At 31.7% G+C, this 18,983-nt stretch overlaps 1 protein-coding gene across 1 annotated transcript; it reads right to left on the minus strand.

The window, feature by feature from the left end:
- Positions 1-14,329: 14,329 nt before the first annotated feature.
- LOC137834958 (DNA glycosylase superfamily protein) lies at positions 14,330-17,282 on the minus strand. The gene is made up of 5 exons (XM_068643228.2): positions 16,361-17,282; positions 16,058-16,115; positions 15,864-15,947; positions 15,641-15,776; positions 14,330-15,203 (listed from the first exon to the last, which is right to left on the minus strand). The coding sequence occupies exons 1-5, from the start codon at positions 17,010-17,012 to the stop codon at positions 14,916-14,918; spliced, it is 1,218 nt and encodes a 405-aa protein (XP_068499329.1). The 5' UTR covers positions 17,013-17,282; the 3' UTR covers positions 14,330-14,915.
- Positions 17,283-18,983: the final 1,701 nt, after the last annotated feature.

An 18,983-nucleotide genomic window follows, 5' to 3' on the forward strand; every position in this document is an offset into this window, starting at 1 on the left:
ATTTCTTTTACAAGATAGGTACATATGCTTGCTTAAACAATCAAAGAGGCACCATTTAATTGAGAAACATGACAAAAACAACAATATGCTAACTAACGATGACTCGATCTTCCTAAAAGAAAGGAGTGTAAAATGAAAGTGGAATTTTAATGGTCCTTAAAAAGAGTGTTTCTCTACTTTTCTTTCAAAATTCAAGAAATGAATGGAACTCAAATGAAAAAAAAGGAGGTTTCAAATGAAGATTACAAAACCCGTGGCTTAAAAAGTCCAAAACCAACAACCTCTAAACCATGTTAAAGAGTGAGATAGTCTATCTTCTCTAACATTGTTCATTGATGAAGCTTGCTTGTACTGAAGTACTAGGGATGAAGGTATCTTTTGAAGAAGATAACCACTTAGAAGTCCATTCTCTAGATACGTATATCAACAGAGAGCCATACTTCAGAGTGTTTGCACCTTGTCCAAACATCATTTTGCACCACACCAATCTTGTCATGCTACACTTGGCTTCAGATAGAACTGAGTTTCTAGAATGTGATGATGTGTATGAACAAAAAACAATTCCTTTTAGAGATCTTCCATTTGGATCCCTTCTATGTCTGACTTAGCACTACAAGAAAATCATGAAATAGAAACCAATTTGTAGAAACCAAAATAATTAGTTTCAATAATAACTAAATTAGAGACCATTTTAGAAACTAAAAAGAAATTTGGTTTCTAAATTAGTTTCTATTATTTTCTATTATTGTTAAATAGTTTCTAAATTGGTATCTAATTAGCAACCAAAGTTTTTGCTACCAAATTTAGAAACTAAATAATTGGTAGTTAAAACCTTAGTTGCTAATTAGATACCAATTTAGAAACTATTTAACAATAATAGAAAATAATAGAAACTAATTTAGAAACCAATATTTTTTTTAGTTTCTAAAATGGTCTCTATTTTAGTTCCTATTGTAACTAATTATTTTGATATCTAAAAATTGGTTTCTATTTCATGATTTTCTTGTAGTGTAGATTATTGCCTTATCTCTTTTGATTTAGTTCACCACGCCATAGACCATTTGAGGGTTATTCCTATCAACCCTTAAAATTGGATAGGGAGTGAATATTTTAACGAATGAGAAGAATATGAAGATGTGTGCACCATACATATGATATGACATCAAATGTACGAAGAAGGGCTCATAAAACAAGTCTTACAAAAAAATCAACATCATATGAAAAGAAACTATTTTACTTTTGGCTCATTGCATTGTTGCATCACTCCATCCACCTCTTACATGCTTGTAGTAGATCGCTTTCAGACATAAGTACCCTTCTATCTCTACAAGGGTAAAAAGGTTTTGTTAGACAAAGACAAATATTCTTATTGTCTACCAAGGAACACACAACATGTTGACATCTCTCATGGAGAAAGAACCCTGACTTAGGACATCTCATTACTTGTTTTTGTTTGACAAATCCATGTTTAGTGCGTGTTATACAAGTGGTCTTGAATCGGAAGAGAAACCTCTCTAATATGTCAATATCCTTTCTGTTATACCTTTTATTGACATAAATTTTTCTCCCTCCAGTGCTCAAATATGCATAATGCTAACAAAATACTGATATCCTTTGCTCACAACAATGACCTTCTTAGTTATACTACCCACTTATTGTATGATGTTCTACCCTCAAGACACAATCCCTTTATTGATGATGCTTAGAAAGAGAGAGAAATATGAGGAAAATTGTCTTAAGAAGAAAAGGTAGATGGAGAAAGAGCAAAGAGAACCCATGATCAAAAGAAGAAAGGCATCATGAGACAATTCCCATATAAGGGGGAGCCTCCAAATATAAAGTAAAAAGAATGAGAAAGGTTTTAAGAAGAAAGGAGAATTGAGACCTAGAGAAACAAAGTAAAGGACTAAGATCAGGTGGAGATCTGAACTAGAAAGAAGACACACAAGTTAAAGGGAAACACCCTGCGTCTATGATATGTTGAAAGGATGAATACCTGATGACTTTTTATGGCAAGTGCACTGCGTTTTCAGAAGTAATAATGTGTCCCCAAGGACGAATATCGAACCCACAAGGAACAATTGAATAATCAAGTAAAATATTCACTAAATATAAAACATAATAACAAAATTTTGTTGGAATTTGTTTTCATGGCAATGATTAACAAGAAAATTAGGCAAAAAGTTGTTGCTTCAATTGGAAAAATAGGGATTTGGTTTCATCATTCCCACTCTTATGTATTTTGATTAACATGGTAACATTATGTCCTTTGATTGATATTGATGTTCGTATAAAATTCATTTATATCAATTCCTTGCTTATAAAATTACTAAGAAGCTTCCTAAAAATCGATTCCTCGCATATTAATAAAAACAACTTAGAATCCAGCTCAAACGTTGATAGTAATTAACATTTCAAGTCTATTCTTAACACTCAAATATGTTAAGTATTATTATTTAGGTCAGAACCATAAAAATACTTTCCAGTTAGATTTAAGATTCTAGATCAAGAATTAAAAACAAAACAATAATACCAATAATCAATCAAAAACAAAATATTATGTTCAAAGATCACCTCAATGCATAAGAGTTTGAACAAATTATTCTCAATCTTAAAGGGTAGAATTAGCCACACATTTTTAACACCTTCTATTCTCTCAATTGGGTTACAAGTTACTCAATGGTGTTTTCCTCTCAATCTTCCACACTAGGGTTGAGCCTCTAACCTCGTATTTAACCTAATTTGCTAGGGTTAAATGTCTTTTTGTGTGGCACTGAAGGGCTCGTTTGGGCAAATAAAACATAAAAAGGCCCAATGTTTATGACGCTATCTCGCTTGAGCAAGCAAAGCGTTGATTTTGTCCAATGCTTCTAGAGCATTCTCGCTCAAGTGAGAATGGGCTCGCTTGAACGAGATGCTCTAATGCTGATTTGAGCTTTATTTGCACTTGTGCGTTCTAGGGTCTTCCAGTTTTCTCCTTTTAACTTATATTATTTTTCTTTTGCCCAATCATCTTCATTCTTCCCTGAAAACCTGAAATTAACACCAAATTTGTGAATAAAATGATCTTATTCAAATAAAGATCATAAAATATGTAAAAATGTATAAATTCATAAATTAGAGATTATTTTATATTTATTTTAGCAATTAATACTCATAAGTGTATAAAATTTAATATGAAATATTACTAAATTTAGACACTTATCAATACCTCATGCCAACTCTTATTGTTTTAAGCACCATAAATAGGTTGTAGAGCAAAAGTCCAACACCCTACATTTTTTATTAAGTGTTTAAACCAACAAGGCATGACATTGCATCTGATAAGACAAAGATTCATTCTTACAAGTGCATTATCTATTAGGAATAAGAGCTCCATGTTGACCATCCACAACATCTGATAGTTGAAAATTGAAGATCAGACGATAAGTACAATCAATGTCTTCTACATTTATCCCCAAAGAGATCTGCACCAAATAATAATGTTTAAATATATATTGGGAGTATAACAATACAACATTCACCAACTCTCCTGACACAAGCTATTTTCAACTATGGTCCAACTATCTGTCCTATACAATGTGCACTTTTAACCATCGTTTGATGTAAAAGGTTATGATATTGAGGATTATAAGTATTTTCGACTATCAGAGAGATTGCATGAAGAAAAGAGAGAAATTAATGTTGCATCTCATGCATTTAATGTTTTTGAACGTAAAAGCTCATTAGACGATAGCAGCAGAAGAAGAAGATAATCACGAAAGTTCAAAGCTACTAAACAACTAGAAAAAGGAATGAAATAACTATTTTTTTCCAAGCTTATATAAAGATATGCTTCATAGAGAAAAACAAGAAGAAGAGTCGTAGTTTGCAAGTGGTAAAACTCTGCTAAAATTTTCTTATGCCCCAAAACCTTTGTAAGAACATAATTTATGTTCGTTCCTGCAAACTAGTAGTTAAATCTTAAACCGTGTATAGGTCGAAAGACTCTACCCTCTCTAGTGAGCAAAAACAATGATATATTGATCACTCAAATACTATAATTGTCTTGAGTCAAGAGTGGCTTGTGAAAGAATACTTAGTGGTCAACAAGGAGTTTGCTTGAGTATAGAATACTTGACTAGGGTTAGTTAAGAATGGTTATGAGTCCAAAGAATACTTAGTATTCTCCAAAAGTGACTTGATCAAATAATACTCATTTGTACTTTGCTTAGTGGAATTTAATTTATTGGTCAAGAGTTAAATGAAGTTTGTTGCGACAAATTAACCAATATAAAAATATTGTGCAAACTCTCTCCTTCATCTCTTTTGTATATTGCTTGTTATTTCCATAACTAACTTAAAAAGGGTGAACTGTTAAAACACAAGTTACGAAAATTAAAATTCTTTCATTTTTAAATACTGAATATATCATATAACTATGAAACATGAGAGGAATAACAAAGTAATTTTTAAAACACATTTCAACACTCCTTTCTAATGTTTTTATTGTCTTTTTGTACATCATTGGTACTCATCTTACATCATTATGAATATATCGTACTTCTGGATCAAGGTCTTCTTCCTTGCTATTTACACCTCTTCTGATCCTTCATGAGTGATGTCAAATATAAGGTGCATATAAGATTAGATGAAACACACATAAAACATATGATGATATGCATATAAACTAACCTAACCTCATACATCAACAAATATTTATATGCTTATTCTAAGTTGCAGGGAATGTTCATACGCTAAATAAATTCCTTAAAAACATAAGCTAAAGTCAACATCCTAAGATCTCTTGGAGTTCAAGCTAAAACTACTTTTTTGCAATTCCCAATTATTGAGCATTGATAACTGTAAAAAAGATATCTGCCTCCATATGATTATTCACAAATAGACAAAATAAACAAGGTACACAACCCAAAAAAAGACAACTTGATCCAACTATAAAAAATAAGAGAACATTTAATGTTATACGAAGTGCATTTAATGTGTTCTAGTCAAGCCAACTTATTGGACGAAATAAGTACACACAAAAGAACTAAAGTTGATTCAACGGGAAAAAATGAATTCACAACTGTCATTTTCTTGAGAGCTTATATAAAGCATCTTAAGGAGAAGAAGAAAAAAAAAGACATGTTATGGAGTGATAAAACACTGCTCTATTTTTTATGAACATATAAAGCTTCATAGAAGAAAACTATTGGTTTTCAATCAGTTAACTGAGAGAGAGAGAGTGATCAAATTATAGATACATTTTTAGACGATTATTCTCTCTAGTGAGCTTCAATGTGATCAGTTGATCACTATGTATTCATGTTCTTCATCTTAGCCACGAGTGATTGTTTGGCAAAAAATACCTAGTTAAATTAAGAGTGACTTGTGTAAAAAATACTCAAGGAGTTAGGCAAAAGTGACCATGAGCTCAAAGAATAGTGAGTTAAGTTAGGATTGAATACGAGCCTAAAGAGTACTCAATTAACTGACTTGTGTTAATAATACTCAAGGGTTTAGCCATGAGTAGCTATATGCTAAAAAATATTCAACATGAACTTTACAACAATAGTCTATTTATTGGAACTCAATTAGTTGATTGAGAACTCAATGTAATCGGTTTGATCAAACGAACCAATATAAAGATTACAATGTGTATTCTCCCTTTTTTCCATCTTTCTACTTTACCAATTATTGTTATTTGTACTAATAAAGAAGGTGAGTCATTGCAACATTGCATATAGGCAAAAGATTTTTTATATAAGTAAGTTTGGTAAGTTAAATAGCTTTGTCTGATATACTACATCAGATATAATTACCATAAATCGATTAACCAATTTATAAAACTACCATATGAGTATTACCTATCAATGATATATGTGAAAAGTGCACAAAAGTTTTCAATAACACAATTGAACCCTCCCTTTTTGTGTTTTTTTTTCTATTTTAACAGATTCAGAGGCCACTGACATCCCTACAAACTCAAAGTTATCAGATGTGACCACAACATCAACAAATTTCTTATTGAAATTAGATTTCTTCCCTTTCTTGTTTCCCTCCTTCTTGGGATAATTTGACCTGAAGTGACCCTTCTTATGACAATTATAACACTCAACTTTTGTCCTATCATTGGAGTAATACTTGTTGAACATAGGCTTTGATGTCTCCAAATTCAAGTGGATTGCTTGAAGACTTTGTTGCTGCTTGTGTGTGTGTGTGTTTTGTGTAGTTTGAATTTGTTAATCCACTCATAGTTATGATCCAAGGTTGCTTGATTCAAGTTCTTTTGAAAACTATATGTTTTCTAAACAAAGTAGAAAATCAACCTGTTGAATTGCTGTTTCAACCGGTTGTTTTACACTTAGTGTTTTTGAAAAGAATTTGAAAAAACTTGAAATTAGTTGACATTGTTGTCAAGTCAATTCAACCGATTGTTTCGTGTTTTCAATCGATTGATTTTTGAAAATCCTTAACAGAATTCAGTTAAATTGTTTCAATCTGTTTTAATTGTTTTAAAACTGATTTGACTCTTGCATTAAATGTTATAACAACTGATTGGAGTTTAAATAATTTGTTTTATGCTCTTGGTTGTTAGTGATTCATATTATCTCTTTCAAATTAGTTTTTCCAAGATTGCTTCAAACTTGGATTCTTTCTAAGAGTGGAATATGATTGCTTTGTATTTTTCATTCTCAATCTGTGATTGAACCAGGTGTTATCATTCCTCTTCTCTCTTAACTATTGTATTTTTGTAAGAACTGGTGTTGTGCCGATCCAAAGGCTGTTTTGTGATCTGTGGTGTTGTTTGCCAAAGGTGGTGTGTGTGTTCTTGAAGGGTTAAAGATCACCACTTTGGTGTGTGTTGTGTAATCAAGGTGTTTGATTGCTTAGTGCAATTCTTAGAGGTTTATGAGGACTAGATGTAGCTCTTGGTAAAGAGTAAACCAGGATAAAACTTTTTGTGTTGATCTTTCTATCCCTTATCTCATTTAAATATGTTTTGCTTTGATTTTAATAACTGCTGATAAAAACAATCGATTGTTTTGCAAAAACAACCTGTTGATTTTCTAGAATCATATTAAAAACATATTTGTTTTTGGCTGAACTAATTTCTCCTTCATTGATTTCTCATTGGCTTTCAATCTACCTTCTACCTTCAACATTTGCGAAATTCTTTCATAAATAATTCACCCCCTCTTGTTTAAGGCCTACAATTCTAACAATACTTTGATTGCTTCTTCCTTTTTCACTCATTCTTTTATTTACTCGTTAACTTCAAAACATTTAGACTCAACCGACCATCCTCTACTTCAGACTCTTCAAGCTTCTGTCGCTCCCTAGTTCTAATTGAGGTTCACACCTCCTCAAATATAATGGTTTGTTCCTTCTTGGATAGCAAAGCTTCATTTGAAATGTTTAAATGTTTAAATGTCTTCGGCAAGGTGTTAATAAGCATTGTCTTTGTCTTCCAACTTCACTTTTATATTCTACAAATCATCCAAAATGTTGTTGAAATCCACTAGCTGCTTGACCATTGATCTTGACTTAGTCATTATGAATGAATACAATTGTTGCTTTAAATAGAGTCTATGCGCCAAAGACTTTGTCATATACAATTAATCAAGTCCACATTGACACAAAAATATTCTCCTTAGCAACTTTCCTCAATGTCTTATCACCAAGACACAAAATTATGGCGCTTCTGGTTGTTAATCATGTTAGTATTCTCCGTCTAAGACATATACGTTGGCATGTTTGCTCCACCCCGTAAAGCATCAATAGAACCTTGCTATATCAATATAACCTCCATATTGATTCTTCATAATGCAAAGTTATTCTCCCCAGAAAGCTTCTTGATGTCAAACTTAGGATTCATGTTTTCAACTTCTTAACTTTCTTTTTCTTTTTTCAATAAAAAAACATCAATTGTTGGGTTTGTAGCAACAATAACAAAAAAAATTCAAGAACAAGAACAAAAAGAAAGAAACTTGTATTAAAAATAGAAGGTTCTATATACAAAGAACACAATGTATAACACATATACAATAGCATGTTTCTATATATTGGTTACTGACTAAGTTAAATATTATTTTATAAACTAAAAATTTATTGGTATCTAAAATAGTTTCTATTATTAATAAAAAAATTGTAAACTAGTTTTTAAATTGTTATCTAACATTAATTATTAAAATCGATTTTATGATTGTATAAAAAAAGTGCTACTTATTAATTAGTTACAGAAACTCAGGAAGAAAGACAAACATAGAGGAAATCATATTGCAAACTCCTAGGATGAGTTAAAAATTAATTTATAAATTTTTATTAATAATATAATTCACTTTAAATATCAATATTTTTTTAGTTTATAAAATAATATTTAACTTAATCAATATAATAAATAATTACTCTTATTTTTTAAAATTAATTTGTATTTAATAATTTCTTATAATGGAACTATAATAAAAGCTGGACGATCCAACTAATTTTAATACTATTATAGTACTCTCTTTAGTAGACATTTTTAATTCTCGTCACGGTGAGACTAATACTCCACAATCCAACTAATTTTTAATTCTAATAAATTATCTAACATAATTTAGAGCCAATCATAAATAATTAACTAAACATGGAACGACATAATATTATTAGCTATGGCAATTTGCTCATAGTTGAAACGTTTACTAAATTCTTGCTACGGCGCAGCGCAATTCATGGACAATGCTTTTGAAGAAACTTTGAACACTATCTTTAAAAATTATCATTATAATATTACTGATATAATATTGCCTTCGTCAAATCATTCAGCAGCACATTCAAAGCAACATGAAAAAAATAGAAAAATAACTAAACAAGTTCTTCTCATGTTCTTTTTGAGTTTCGATGCACTATATGGTTTAATATACAAACTTGTGTTGTAGTTGCTATAAAATTGGCCATTGCTTGAGCACGAAGATTGGGAATTCATGAATTGTGGAAACATCATTTATTGAATAGAAGTTGTGTTTTTTAATGGAAAACGTTAATTCTGTTAGTTCATAAAGATAAATTCATTTTGACCAAGTTACTTACATTATCTGTATCTTAATTTATATGAAAATAATATGGGTAATTTGTTTACTGGATAGTCTTATTTAATTAAAGTCGTTAGAATAATAATTCTAATGCAAGTTGGGACAAGACATTAAGTGCATGACTTAGTCATAAGATTCTATTGATTGATTAATAGAATATTAATAGAATATTGTTTTAAATATGTGCCTAAAGTAATCATTACATTTTGAGTTATGGATACGATATACGTTGGGAAGTCTTCATACACGTATGTGTGATTATGTACAAGAGTCTTTCATAATGGTTGTTATAAGTACTTTTTTTAAGTGATTATAGTATTGTGGTGATAAACATTTTGCTTGTGAGAGGAAGATGATATGTATTTTTCTAATTGATCTTATCCGAGAGTCTCTTGAATGACATTCAAGATTAAAAGATGAGATTCAAGATTAAAAGATTGTCTGGTGCATGATATTTTGTTAATATACTTGAGAGACTCTTTATTTAGGTTTGAGATTGAAGGATTGTGTGGTAGTAGACATTTTACTAATTTATTTGGTAGTCTAATCACTTAAGTTTCAAACTGGGGGCATGTGATGGTTGGTATTTTGGCAGTGTCTTCAATTAGACGTTCAAGAGTGGGGATTGTGTGCTGGTATACCTTTTACTTACCTTTGTGACCACCCATAAACTCTTAAAGAAAATAACAAACATTTTGTAATTTGAATTTAAAGATATTGATGTTTCCTTCCATAATCGAGGGTTGAATTGTGTATTAAATTTTTTGATAGATTTTTCACAATAATGCATCGATAGAGTATGGTCAAACGTAACTTTGAACTCATACATGACCTGCCAAAATCTTATTTTTTTTACTAGCTTGGTCAAGTTTCATTAAGCAAATTAACACGCTGCAAAGATATAATTGAGTATTATTTGGATCTTAGTTACTCTCGGATAAAAGAACCCAAATATTATTTGAACACGCAATCATTCTTGATTAAAATTCCAAGTATTATTTGAAACACAACCACTTTGAAGGTTGAAATGATCTTGATCAACCAAGAAGGTCTAAGAAACTCAAAATCTATGGAAGTACATGTTTCAAACAGCTCTGCATCTACTACTGTGCCATAATCCTTACACAACATAACGAAACAAACCCAAATATGTCCCTAAAAAAATTCCATGACACCCATTCCTATGTTTCCCTATTAACAACCAGGCTAGGTAGCACAACATTATAGAAACTACTGTGCCACACTGCATAATTATGCATAATTCCTTTACAAAATTGTGCAGCAAACTAGATTTGCCCGTGGGTGATATTATGGCATAACTGCTAACAACAATTTGTTCTACATACATACCTTCACATAAAGTTCACTTACCACATACCAACACCAAACTATATTGATGCTCACTAGCCTTCACAGAAGTTACATGACAACAACACAGATCTTGCAGCATGTGGACATTCTTCCTTCCTCAAGAACATCCTCATCCTTCCACATAGAAGCCTAAAGGATGTTTTTTCTTTCTAACTTCTCACCTACGAGTCATGCACTCCAACACTCCTTGTCTCCTACAAAATGTTCCTTCACTCCCTCTTTATTGCATACTATTGCATCAATATTAAAAGGGTAGATCTTCAATATGGCTTCTCAACACTAAAAGAACATTGCATGCCAACATAGTTGACCCTGCCCCCACATAGTTAAATCCAACCCAACAACGCAACCAACACATGAAAAAAGCCTCATGACAATGCACCGTAAATGAAAATCATGTAAATACCCAACAATCACTCTGTTCCACCTTTACCTTATTTCTCGATTACCAATACCATGTAAAAAAGTATTCACAAGTTGTTTCAAGAACTACAACCCTTTGGTATAACAATTGTATAACCGATTGATTTTACTCCCCTACTCTAGTTCATATTAGTCTCTATTGCTCACCCCCGCACTTCTTCCCCTTTAAGAACAACTTTTAATACACAATATTGGGTTTAAAATCCAATCTGGGAGGGAGACATAAAGGACTTCATCCTATACTTTAGACATAACCAAGTTTTGAGTTGTGCCAAATGAAAGATTTCCTCGACACCAACTTTACCCTACTTAAATACTATTCTATTTCTTTGTTCCCATATGCTCCAAACTATGGTCGCCCATACTCCTTTCCATACAAGATTTTGTTTAGAGTTGACATGGTCTAAAAAGAAGCTCTCAAAGTGACTTCTTAGGTCTTTGTGTTGAACAAAAAGGATTCCAATCGACCTATAACAATTGCTCCATACCATATGTGCATACTTACATTCCAAGAATAGATGTTGGGATGAATCTGCCCAGTCTTGACATAGGGCACACGATAAAGTGTTTACCAGAACACCCCTCCTAGATAAATTCTCTCTTGTTGGCAATCTATTCAGTAAGGTCCTCCAAGTTGCAGTTAGAACATTCGGGAAGGCTTTAGCCATCCAAAGTTGCTTAAAGGGCAAATTCACACAATTGTTGTCACAAGTACTATTTAAGACACAATCATATGCAAATTTGATTGAGAAATCCTCACCCTCCCACACCAATTTTCCTTCTCATTCCTATTTAACTTAATACAATACAAAGATGTTAGCATTTCTCCCTGTAAAGCCTTTTCCTATTTGAAGCCATTACGTCTCCACCTTAAATTCCAATGCCATACTGAACCAACCCACTCTCCAACCTCTCCCACTTTTAACCTTTGATTTAGCAACATTAAATATAATCTGGGATATTGATTTTAGATTGTTATTATTAAATCATGAGTCTTCCCAGAATCTTGCTTTGTCTCCAGCTCCAATTTTCCACCGATTGCTTTTTGAAACCATCATGTCATACCTTCATCGCTACACACCTTTAGCAAATCTTTCCACCACCTAGATTGATGTTTTATAAGGATGTGTGTTTGCCCAAACTCATATCTATACTTAGAGTTTAAAACTTCTTTCCACTTCCTCTTAAAGAGTTATTGAGTACTAAACTATTAAATTCATTTTTAATAAGCCTAATAATGAAAATACTGAGTTTATTGGATTATTTAAAGGTGGACAAGTACAATGTTTTAATAGGTTTATAAATATAATAAATCAAAATAATTTTTTAAATATATTATTACATTTAATATATTAAAATAATAATTTAAGGTATAAATTAAGTGATGGTTTTGTAGGTTAGGATGACTATTCTCCTCTCAAGTTTCCTTGTATATCCATTAAATGTTCTAATATTTTCTTTTATTTTTTTCTGAAAAAAAGAAATGATTTTATATATTTATATATTACTGTAAATTTTACATTATATTTATGTGTAATATATTTCTCATAGCGAAAAGGACTTTTGACAATATTTTTTTCTTAAAGGTAGTTAACAACGTAAAATTGTGCGTCATATATATCGTGACAGAAAATGACATGTAGAATAGGTTTAGTTAACCCTTTTGTTTCTATCTAGTGTGGTAGCTTTTTCCTTTTATTCCCTATACCAAAATATCGTTGGATTAGGTGTTTATATAAGCAAACTTTTAGTTTTTGTTGTTAGTTTACTAACAATGTAAGCCTCCCACAAAAATAGACTAGTAAGGATTAAAACATAAAATAGTTAATTGTGTAATGATTAAACCATAGAATCTTTAGCTATAGGAAAGAAATAAAAAGTTGATACAAATTACGAATGTCAAACGCATTTACTCATTAAAAAACGGATTAGATTGAAGTTGTTTGTTTACAAGATTGAAAATCTTAACCTAATCTTTAGTAAAATTAGGTAATCTTTTGTATTAACAATAAAGAAAGAATCACTAAAATTTTGTGTTTTATTTTTACATTAAATTAATTTTTTATTAGTTCAAATTTTAAATCTTTTCAATACTTATATTAAGAAAATTATTGAAATAAATTCTTCTCAATTTTTTTTATAAATAATTTTTAATATAAATTAAAGTCTTAAAATATTTCATGCTGAAAGAATGTTGTAATATTGTAATATAATTCACATATTAAATTCGTTTATTACGTAAAGAAAATATTAATAAAATCCATTTCAATAATTTTTTTATTATAAATATTTAGGAGAAATAAATTTTGAACTAAAAACAATCTATTTGGCATTATAAGATGGACAAAAACATATTTAACAGAATTAGGTAATAGTTAGAGTGTTCTTCTTTCATTTACATCAATTATCCTATTACACTTTTTTTTTTGTGCCTATTCCTCTCTCTCTATTCTTTTTCTACAAAAATGATTTACAATTTTTTTGTAAGCAAAATGATTTACATATTAATGCCAATTTCTTCATGAAATTGGATTTACTTTGAGTTATTTTTCTAAATTATTGATACTCCTTATGGATTATTGATGCACAACAACATTTGCCTATTATCTAGTATGAACTCTTTTTTACTGTCACAGGAGCCAAGTAGCCTGAAACTCTATACAAAGCTGAAAGTGCTTGATTTTTTGTTACAATAACTTCACCTGGGAGTTGGAAAAAGGGCAGAAAGAACAATGAAGATCAGCAACACTTCTGAAAAATACAGAGAATGTTGAGGGCATGGGTCTATAATTTTATGCAGAATCTGCATATCATCCTAGCATAGCGCATGGCCTAGAAAACAATGAGGCAAAACCTATCTGCATTTGGATTGATGAAATGCATGAATAGTATATTTCTTAATTTGTTCTTAATGTATCTGTCATGAAGATAGAGAGATAATAGTAATCCATTTATTTACGCTTATTGACTACTGAAAATTAATTAGTTGGTACAATGTTCGTTGGCATGGTTCAAGAAGTTGCTTACACCTTGCAATAAAGGGATACTTGCTGAATACTTTAGTGGATTCTTCTTGTTTTACAGTTTTTGGTATTGTCAACTACCTCACATTAATTGGCCATTTATTCTTTATTCAATGCTCTTTTGTCCATTATACTAGCCTTGATGTTAGGACCAATCTCTTAATTAACACGCTACTAATAATAACACTCTCATGCATTTGCCAAGTTCTTACATGCATGTGTACCATGTTAAATGCTGCTACAGTGATGGTGGTAGCAATGAGTTTCACTATCTCTGAAGTACTACCAAATAGGAGAGAATGAAAGCAACAAAAAGAGGAGAGAAGAACATAGAAGGTGAGTGAGCACATGGGGGAGATAGTAAGATACTTATCTTATTTGGTTAACGTTTTGAAAAGTATATTAGTGATGAAATAGTACAGAAGCACATGGGAAATGTATTGAAGGCCACTCAAAACATCCACACCAACTCCAAAATATATTGGGGTATAATTTATATCAACCAAGCCAAAAAGTTAGAGAATACAGTAAAGATAACAACCCCATAAACAAAGCAAGAGAAGAAAAAGGGAAGGGAGGGTGGTCCTACACTCCCCTCTTACATGTATCACACACAGGCTGTTAAAGGGAACTAAATAATGCAAAGTCTGATGGGTCACATGGTCTAGAAAGCAAACTGACACCACACATGCCCTTGCCTCCCAATTGCACATGCACATGGTGACTGTTCCCTAAGCCTCCTCCCACTACTAAATAACACCATCCTAAACCTTTTTTCTTCTTTCTTATAATCACTTTTTTCCCATTAATTATGCAAAGAAAAGCACACCCAAACTATCATTAAAAGTTCTCACAACATCTCGCAAATCAGAAAACCTTGTTGTCCTATCTAATATTATACACAAGATTAACCGAAAAGTAAACTATTGTTAGCCACATTATTATATATGCACGATCTTCAGCATACACAATAACTCTTAATTTGTGTCTTGAGCTCTTCAGGGTCAATCTCTTTTTCATTATTTCTCATCAGTTGAAATTGGCTCTATTGGGAGGACTCTATGGTATGGGGGCGAGCTGCCAATAGGGTGCACTGCAAGTGCCTGTGGCATGTAATTAAGTGGTCATTGGTTAAGCCAGCTGCCTGCATGAATGAATGAACCACTGTCGGACCAACGAACCTGTAGCCCCTCCTCACCATGTCTTTGCTTATGCTCTCTGATTTTGAGGTCTTCACTGGGATCTTATGGCCAAACTTGTATTGAGTGGAGATGGGTTTATGATTCACAAACCCCCAAATGTACTTGTCAAATGATCCAAAGTCTTTCTTAATCTGCAACACCCAATTTGAAAGAAGCAAATATTAACAAATAGTTAACTAGATATAATTAATGCAGCATTGATATTATTACCAGCTAAATGAACAGTAAACAGTAATTATCAGCTAGTGTTAACTAACATCAACTAAAATTTTGTAATTTATGAAAAGATTGATGGGGAAAGCATTGTGTGAATAAACTAGGGTGGGGCCAGTATTAAAACTTGTAATCTATTGGAAATTTCTTGTCATTAGGTACATTATAGAGAAAATATTAAGATGTAGCTAAAGAAGTCACCTCACCATTAATACTCTTTAACTATTCTGTTGTTTCATAATAGAATATTCAGTTAAGCCAGTTCAAACTACAATTTTGGGGGACATGAGATGAAAAGAAGAGAGACTAAGTTAAAAAGAGAGATGAAAAGGGTACAGCTTTTGAGTTTGCTTACCTCTAAAATTTGGTTAGCATTATCAACAACTCCTCGGACTCTGCTTATGTCAATGCCATATTCAGAACTAATAGACATCATTTGCTTATCAGTCAAGTTGGCCACAGTTTCTGCGTCAAAGTCTGAAAATGCAGCTCTGTACATAATTTAAAAATATTAGTTTCCTCCACCTCAAAAAAGTTCATAAAATTATGAATATGAGTGACTTTTAACAGAATTCAACCTGAAATCTTGGCGTTTCTTCAAGGTTGAGGTCCAATCAGATCCAACTTGAGCACCGCTTAAGACTAAAAGTTCAAATAACATCCTGGATGGAGAATAGTGATTTTGTCAGTCATCATTGACAGTTTCTGAATATTTGTGTTTGGTGTGACACTGATGTGTTTGAGGCAGAAAAAGAAAGAAGTGGTGGCTTACTTGTCATCATGAACTGGAACTCCCCATTCCTCGTCGTGATAAGCAATATAGATGGGATCTGTTCATCAAAACAAACATTGAGATAAAGCAAAAAAATTTGCTTTTTAAGGTAAAGCACATTCATTCAGTAGTATGAATTTGCATTAAAATATGGAGAAAAAACTTAAATATGCCTTTCAACTATGATTAGAGTTGTTTCCCAGTAACTTTTGTTAATATTTGATATAAACTTTTTTATAAAAATCCAATTCTAATCAAGAACAATATTAAAAATATGCAATTAAAATATTCACTACTAATTACCAGAATTGGCTGTGATAAAGCTGCATCTCTTCTCCTCTTCAGTTGGCTTTGATGTAAGAGTAGTGGTTGAAGGATCAAGAGGAACAACTCTTTCAAACTTAGCAGACTTTGATCTTCCATAATGAGCAATCTTCATTTTCCTTTGCGCCTGCTGCAGTGCCATCTGTTCCCTCCTCACAGCAGCTATGCTCCCTGGGGAGTCAGTGATCAAAGAGGAGGCGTAGCTGAATGAAGCCTCTGTAGAGGCTGGCGCACAGGACCCTTCCTTGAAGCTCTTGGACTTCTTTCTCTCCAAAGTTGGAGCTTTAGAGGAGCTTTTTGGGATGGCAATCTTTTCATAACTGGTGTTCAGTCCATTGTTGTCATTGCCTCTCTTCACTGCAGGAAGCCTTGGGGACTTTGACTTTGGAGACACTGGGGGTGTCAATGAGGTCTTGCTAGAAAGAGGTGGTGATGGTGGAGAAAGTGACTTTGGTGGTTGCACTTTCTTGATTGAATTCCTCCTTTCAAGGTTTGGAACACGGTTGCAAGTTGGTTGAAGGACTGGCCTTCCATTGATTCTAGCCACTGAAGGCATGACAGTACTGGTGGTAGTAGCAGCAGCAACAACACCCTCTATGCCTACAGTCACTTTGGCCTTAGAGCTGCACATTTTGGTGCCTTGTTATGATATGAGTTCAAACTGGAAAAAGGGTTGTGCTGAAGAACAAAGAAGAGAAACTAGTAAAGGTGCAATGGCAATGACAATGGCACAATAAGAGGAAATGAAGGGTGTGATGAGGAAGTGAATTAGGAGAAGGAAGGGAGGGTTATGGGGTTTTATAAAATGTGGGGAAGGTAGGGACAAGTTGAGGGAAGTTGTAACATGGGGAGGTGGGGATCTGCCATACAACCTCTTGTGAGGGGCATTACTTTTTGCAAACTAAACCACGAGGGATGAATGTGACACGCGCTTCTAACTTTTGCCACTTGGCAATGTCTCAAGCTAATAATATGTTATTATTGATATTACTGTATCAAAACTATAACTTATATATATAAGGTTTTAATTGGGAGAGAATCAAGGAAGCTTGTTGGAGGATTTGTTGGGTGGGATATTGTGCTTTGCCTGAATCATATCATGTATATGTATCAACCATGTTAAAAAAATTCTTACATCTAATTAACTTTACTTCCCCATGCAATGTTGTATATATTATGCAGTATATGTGTGCCTTCCTAAGGCTCTTTTTATCAGTGTTGGAGTGCTGCATAAGAAAGGCCAAAATGCAAGGAAAAAGGCCAATCATTGGGCCCATTATTCCTTTTATCTGTATGGAATCTGTCTTTTTTTTTTGTTTATGTTTATCTCCCTATGAGTGTGTGTGAGAATGAGAGAGTGCAAACGGATTGTGTTAGAAAAAGTACATAAGTGAGATCCTTTGTAAGCAACATTAGAAAGTGAGCAATGAGAGCAAGAAAGATTGTGGTGGGATTGAATATAATGGTGGTGTTGTAGCACAAATATGAGAGATATATTGAGGGCATGTGTGAAACTCTTTTGTGAGACTTTTGTTATGACACTCAAGTGAAATCGTTGTTCTATTTGTTGTTCTTGTATTCATGTCCACCTTCTTATTAAAGGATTTTTTCGGGTAAACTTAGTTTCATATGCTTTTCGCGAAAGTGGGATAATTATAACTATTTGAAGTGCTACAAATCATACATGAAATAAATCCACTAATGGCGATCAGGTGTTAATTACAAGCTTCAATGGACAAATTACAAGTATATACTTACATCGATTAATAAAAGTCGATGTTTAAAAAAAATGTGATAGTTATACAATTTTTTCACACATTTTACATCTATTAAAAAAAGTAAGCTATCTAAATTGTATAGAAGCACGTTGTTTACTACAGCAATTATTTAATAATTGATGTAATATGCTTGGTAGTATGAATGTCTATTAATTGTTTTTTGATTTACTAAGTCAGACTATCGTTGGAGGAACAATTGGGGATTAATTTTAAGTACCCGAAGCCAAGTTTATTGAGTGACAAAAAACTTTAACCACTATACTAGACAAGTTCTTTTAACATATTATGATTTTTATTATACTCATTATTATTATTATTAATTTAAATATTATTAAATATTATTAATATCATTTATATTATTAATATTATTCATAATATTAATATTATTAAATATTGTTAATATTATTAAATATTTTAAACATTATTAATATTGTTAACATTATTAATATTGTTAATATTATTAAATATCATTAATATTATTAAATATCATTAATATTATTAAATATTATAAACATTATTAGTATTATTAAATATTATTAATATTAATATTAATAGTAATATTATATTTATTATTATTAATATTAATATTATCATTAATATTAATATTATTATTATTAATATTATCATTAATATTAATATTAATTAAAATATTAATATCAATATTATTATTATTACAATTATTAAAAATATTTTGTATGTAATATTTTATATACAAATACAATCCGTATGTAATTATGTCCGCTTCATGGCGCCAAAATTGCATATTAATTAAATCGTATGTAATCATTTTTTACTTACATACGGAAAAATTCGTATGTAACGTC

Source organism: Phaseolus vulgaris, chromosome 5, assembly GCF_051622355.1.
Source record: "Phaseolus vulgaris cultivar YP4 chromosome 5, ASM5162235v1, whole genome shotgun sequence".
Classification (NCBI taxonomy): Eukaryota; Viridiplantae; Streptophyta; class Magnoliopsida; order Fabales; family Fabaceae; genus Phaseolus; species Phaseolus vulgaris.

What these genes read in the sequence shown, in the direction of transcription:
- LOC137834958 (XM_068643228.2), bottom strand. Translation starts at nt 17,012, where the DNA reads ATGTGCAGCTCTAAGGCCAAAGTGACTGTAGGCATAGAGGGTGTTGTT. An exon ending in GTTCCAGTTCATGATGACAA is followed by an intron (nt 15,948 to 16,057) that starts GTAAGCCACCAC and finishes TTCTCCATCCAG; the next exon opens with GATGTTATTTGAACTTTTAG. An exon ending in ATGCTAACCAAATTTTAGAG is followed by an intron (nt 15,204 to 15,640) that starts GTAAGCAAACTC and finishes TGGGTGTTGCAG; the next exon opens with ATTAAGAAAGACTTTGGATC.